This window comes from Halichoerus grypus, chromosome 2 (genome assembly GCF_964656455.1).
Source record: "Halichoerus grypus chromosome 2, mHalGry1.hap1.1, whole genome shotgun sequence".
Taxonomy (NCBI): domain Eukaryota; kingdom Metazoa; phylum Chordata; class Mammalia; order Carnivora; family Phocidae; genus Halichoerus; species Halichoerus grypus.
In genome coordinates, this window is record NC_135713.1 from 103,937,286 (window position 1) to 103,943,485 (window position 6,200).

The 6,200-nt window shown below is 36.0% G+C and overlaps 1 protein-coding gene across 1 annotated transcript in view; it reads left to right on the forward strand.

The window, feature by feature from the left end:
- SREK1IP1 (SREK1 interacting protein 1) overlaps positions 1-3,360 on the forward strand; it is a 43,045-nt gene extending 39,685 nt beyond the window's left edge. Inside the window, exon 5 of the mRNA XM_036066958.2 lies at positions 233-3,360. Within this exon, the coding sequence (XP_035922851.2) occupies positions 233-422 (190 nt within the window). The 3' untranslated portion in view covers positions 423-3,360. The remainder of the gene's footprint in view (positions 1-232) is intronic.
- The last annotated feature ends 2,840 nt before the right edge of the window (positions 3,361-6,200 follow it).

Here is a 6,200-nt window from a genome sequence, read left to right on the forward strand (position 1 = left end):
ACTTATTACTAGAGTTGAGCAGAATAGAGTTACTTGTCAGTTTCTGTGGCCAAGGAGCAAAAATTCCAAAGTCAGTATTTTAAGAGAATACAAATATATAAAGCACATTTTGAATTTCTTTGTTTATACCCCACCTTGCTCCAAAAATGATTTAAGGCAATTAAAATCTCATTTAAAATTTACCTATCAGCCATAAATGCAGTTATCAGTCAGTATGTATTATTGCCCATAGGTCTTACTCATCCAGTTCCGCTGAAGAGGACACTTCAAAACAAAAGAAACAGAAATATCAGAAGAAAGAAAAGAAAAAAGAAAAAAAGAATAAGTCAAAAAGGGGGAAACATCACAAAAAGGAAAAAAAGAAGAGAAAAAAGGAAAAGCATTCTTCCACCCCTAATTCTTCTGAGATCTCCAAAAAGTAACTGAATCTTCAGCCTAAGCCATTAAATTTTGAAATTTGGTTTTGAAAGTTATCTGACCTTCCTTGGAATTTGCTATATAATTATGCTTTGCAATAAATCACAGCCTTTTCCATATAGACATTTTTTTTTCATATATGGGACCATTGTCGTCTGGCAATACATTTTTAATGTGCTGACTCTAAGGTATTGAATCAGTCTTATTACTTGGTAGCCATGCCCCAAGTATAGTTATTTGTACATACAAAACACATTATTTTTGGTATTCCTGACTCTTTGTCTGACTAGTGTTATTACTTCATAAGTTGATTGTAAATGGCTTTACTACAGTCAACAGCGGTGTTCTACCTAGCACTTCATGAGTATTTGCTGAATCAAGTGTCCACCTTGCAGTGATAAAGTGAGGTAGGGGATAATGCTTTGCTCTTGACTCTGAAAAACTTAATAGCTTTATATCCTATGATAATATATAAAGGTAGTGAAATTTTTCACTGTTGTTTTTAAATCTCAAGCCTTTTTTGGAAGTCATAGGAGATGAAGCTGTTTTATTGGTTTTAACTGGGACATACGAAATGAATGGTGTTGGCAGGAAGATGATAATGAAAATACTTATAAGGAATTTTTACTGTTACATGAAACACAGAGTGTCTAGTACCTGCCTCCTCTGTTATTGTAACAATTACAATTTTCTTCCTTGTTTAAAAAGACAAGTGTAGCTCAGCCTCATAGAGATGATGCTGTGTTGGGTAGAATTTTTAGGATAGACTCCTGGGTTGTTTTACAAATGTGCCATATTGGCATCTCTTCAAGTGATACCTCAAACACAGAACTTTTTAATTAGGAGAATGACAGCTAAATCATCGTTAGAGCTGATTTTTATTGTATTCTGTATGTAAATTTTATGAAGCTTGTTTCTATGAGTAATGTGGAAAATTTTTATAAATGTGAACATATATATTTATTTGTCTAAAATAATTTGTAGTTTTGAAGCAGGTTTCACACTGAATTTATGGTTTCAAAAATGACCAGTTTGGGGTGTTTCTCTCTTTTACTTCAGTCATAGACCTTAAGAGCAGTGACAAAAATTTAGGATTAAGAATTTTATTCTGTACTTTTTAAAATATAAGAGCCAGGGAGTTGCATCATGAAAGCCTTTATATAACAATGGAAATTTTATATGGGTAAGCATTTTCAAACATATATTAGTAGATAGAAGTGTTTCTTACATTTTTAATTTCACAATGATCAGTGCCCCTTACTTTGCTTAGTTTTTAGATAGCCCTGACACCCACTGAGTTAAACACTTACTGTTGTAGCAGCATCAAACATCACTCAGTTATCATGGCTCGGCACCAAAGACTGCATGTACCTCACTGTGGTGCAGTTAGAAATTTTCAAGTTGCTGACCTACAGACATGGCTACAGGTAAAATCATTTTGGTGAAATCAGGTAAGTATACGTAACCTGACAAGCTGGAAAGGTGTACTGATTCTTTGTTCATCCAGCTCCCCTCGCTGGCATGACCTCAGTCACAAGGGGGGGTGGAGGGCAGCTTCCTAACTCCTCATACCTGTGCTTACTATATTCCCATTCTAGGGAAGCTATGCCCACAGCCCTACTCTAGCGTTATAGCTGAGGAAGTTTTCACACTTCTAGCTTTTCCATAATCTAATTTAGTCAGATGGCCTCCTCAAAAAGAAACCCCCCCCCTTTTTTTTTTAAATAGTTCTATCAGTTGTGGAAGAGAAACAGAGTTACTAGGTTTTTAAGGGTTTGTTTGGCCTTTGCTGTATTTTACGTATTTTTTAAACTGCATTTTATGAAAATACAGTTCTTTGGTTATTATGATGAAAAAATAAAGAAAAATTTTTAAAATGATTGAAAAATGTTACATGCACAAGGATGACCTCATCCTATTAAGTGTGTAACATGGTTTAAAATGCTAATAATTGTAGTGAAACAAAGTTAATTCAGGTATTGGTGACTTTTATTTCTGTTTATGGTAGAGATTATAAATTGGCTCATTAGATTTGTTTTCTGAATGGGGACACAATTAATAATGGTCCAGAAGAGTTATATAAAATTCAGCACTCATTAACTAAAACAGGGTGCAGATTAAAAAAATTTAATGCTCAGTAATTTTTTCCACTAGATAATATTCTTGGAATTATTCTTAAGTAAATTCCCCATAGTATGAGAATAGTTTAAGAAATCTCTCATCTGAATAAAATTCATTTCTTTTCACTAATTTTCTTCTAAAGTGATTTTGTTGTTGCGATTGGATACAGATCTCACTCATAAATTTTAGAAGATTAGTGAAATTTTCCCTGAGGCAGTATGTAGCAGAAGGAAAACTGAATTTAACAGAAAAATCCAAAAAGTCCTGGCCTTTCTAACCACCTGTGTGACTTTCAACTAAATCATTTAGCTTCTCTGGGCCTTGGTATCTTTCATCTATAACATATTGTACCCATTTATTTCTGAGACCTTTTCCCCTCCTTAATGTATATGCTTATCAATATTTTAGTACAATTCAAGTAATATTATTCATTTTAGAAATTATTATAGGTAAGAAGGTAGCATTCTGTAATGGTAAAGGTTGAATTTACTAAAATAACTGTTAATTAAACACATTCAACTTCTTTAAGGAGATAATTGGTATTTGGTTTCCATTCTTACCAACCAATGTGTGTCATTTTCGCTAGATGCATTTGGAATTTATGTTTCGCTTTGTATCTGTAACCTGATTATCTGAATACTCTGAGGCTATTGCTTTTAGCTAATGGATCTACCCCCCACACAATTCCCTCTTTCTTTTCTCCATTATCATCTGTTGGCTAAAATCTCTCCGCGGTATCCCTAATTGTTCATCCTTCATACATATCTGTTTACATCTTTGGTTCTCTGAGGTCAAAACACCAATAAATAAGGAGTAAAACAATTTATGTGTCTGTATTTACAATTCACTCTGTCTAAAATTATATAACTCTAGGTCACCTTCAATTAAACTAGGTTGCGGAGTTACTATAATGTTGATAAAAATGCCATCAATTCCTTTCTTCAGCAAACATTGATTGAGCACCTGGCATTGCAAACACTCTGCTAAGTACCGGCGATACAGAGATTCATAAGACTCCTTTGCTTCCCCAAAGAGGTTCCTAGTTTAGTTGGTAGGAGAAACAGCAGAACACATCACTGTATGATAAGTGCAGTAATTGACCTGAGCATGTGTTTATAGAAACACGGAAGGCTACTTAGCTTGCCTGGAGAAGTTAGAAGAGGCAACCTAAAGAAAGTATTGTTTGACTTGGATTTTGATGGAGGATGAAGGTGGAAGCCCTGGCAGTTACGAGTGCATACTATGAACAGAGACCACAACAGAAAAAACTGAGTTGTGTGCGTGTCAAGGATTGCAAGCAATATGTGAGGAAGGAAGTGGGAAGAATTGAGACTACTACTGAAGGTTCGCAGGAACACGAGAAAGCAGTCTTAAGTTCCATGTTTGGAAGCTTGGACTTGAATCTCATGAGACACCATGAGAGAGTTTTAAGGAAAGAAATGACTTCTATTGAGGTTTGGTTTCATCCATTTCAAAATCCAATTAAACAGTTTTTAAAAGATGAAATTGCTCTCATGAGAAGGCCACATAGAAAATAACTTGAATCTTTTATGTCCTATTATTTGTATATTCCTGTTACGTCCTCTTCTAGACCCACTTTTCTTTCTAAGATTTGATGATTACCAAAAATTCCATTGACTTGTCTTCTAAAAACACATAAAGCTACTATATTCTTTATCAGACCCATCCCCAGAATGACCTGCATATATGCATACTTGGAAATGTGCTTTGTTTTAAATTTTTAGGATTATTTGAAAAAAATTTTTTAGATTATTTTTGACTGACTTAAATTCTGTCACTGGGTTAGTATTTGTTACACCCAAAAAAAATCATTTAAAATAGTTTTCATTGTATAGACTTGGTTGTAATTTGATGAGGCTTCTCACTTTCTTAATATTTTGTCTCAATCTGTGAAGCACCGCTGCTTCGAAGTTACAGAGACACATACCGGTTGGTCCACTGGTTGAGCCCAGTGGCTCTCCCTCAGGTAACCTGGTTTGGCAGGGACTATAGCTAGTACCAGTGCTGGGATTCCATCTTCCTGGGCAGCTGGCCTCCAAGGAGAGTATATGTCTTAAGCCAGCTTGATGATAATCCCACTTGTGAAGCCCAGGAGCTGCAATCCGTGACACATCCAGCCATGCCCAGCCTCCGTCTCTCTCACAGGTTAGGACGAGTTTGGGGAGCCATGAGCATTTTGCTGGCCTTGACCAGTTTGCCTGCTTCCTGGGTCATTTATGGGATCAGCACTTGCCCTTGAACAGCAAAGGTAGAACTGTACCAGTGCCTTAACTTGCTCATCCTGGGTTTTTACCTGAGGCAATATCTGATTAATAGTGTAATTTTGAATATCTGTGTATCAAGACAGCCAGTGTGAAATCCAGCATGGCCAGTAGATGTTGCAGTAATGATCTTGGAGCCATGCTCTCAATATAGCCACATGTGGCTATTTAAATTTAGATTAATTAAATAAATAAAATATAAATGTATTCTTCACTTGCACGAGCCACATTTTAAGTGCCCAGTTGCCACATGTGGCTAGTGGCTACCATGGACAGTGCAGATACAGAAAGAACATTTCCACCATCACAGAAACTTCTGCACAGTGCTGGTCCAGAAGACATCCCCAGTTCTTGGTAAAAATTTTGACAGCCTAATGGCCAAAAGTTTCTAAACCTGAGATTTGCATGCCGAGAGCAGTAGGGCATTCCTTTTTTTTTTTTTTTTTTCCTCTCAGACCAGAGAAGCCGTATTTGACACATTTTGAAAGGCTAGTCTTTCAACTACAGTAATTTTATACAACACGGTGGATGTGTTGGGAAGAGCCAGCTTTTTATTATTAATTAAAAAATTAATCCTTTTTTCCTAGTGAATTCCATTAGAAAACAAGGTCTGTGTTCTTGTAATAGAAATCATACTTAGGAATAAAAGTCTTTTAAGACAATTATAATGTGCAGAAACCATAGTTTTATTTCTAGATGTCTTAAGTGGTATTAATGCAATAGCCTTAGGTGGGACTAGAGAACTTATTTTTTTATAACTTTAATTTTAGAAGTTCTGTAGGAACTTTATCAGTGAAGGATTTTTGTTATGGTTATCCCTTGGTATGCAGAAAATATTTATTATGCAGATTATGCATTGTGACCTATTTTGTTATTGAATGTTAGGTTTTATAAAGACAGTACATTCATTTTGTACCCAGCAAGCCCTAAAAAAAGGTAGGGGTTGATCTCTAGGAGACTTAACTTGCCACCTCTGTTTTTTTTTTTTTTTTTGTTTGTTTTTTTTTAAAGATTTTATTTATTTATTTGAGAGAGAGAATGAGAGAGAGAGAGAGAGAGAGCATGAGATGGGGCAGGGTCAGAGGGAGAAGCAGACTCTCTGCAGAGCAGGGAGTCCGATGCGGGACTCGATCCGGGGACTCCAGGATCACAACCTGAGCCGAAGGCAGTGGCTTAACCAACTGAGCCACCCAGGCACCCTTGCCACCTCTGTTTTATAAGACCATCCTCCCTGAGATTTACCTATCCAGTACCATCTCCTAAAAAGAACTGCCTCTCAGTATCAAAAGAATTGTGAAATGTTGGTAATGTGACAAATCTCCCATTGTTCCGCACTGGCGTAGGTTCGCTTGTCTGTGTTATTGATAAGTTCTTTAATTT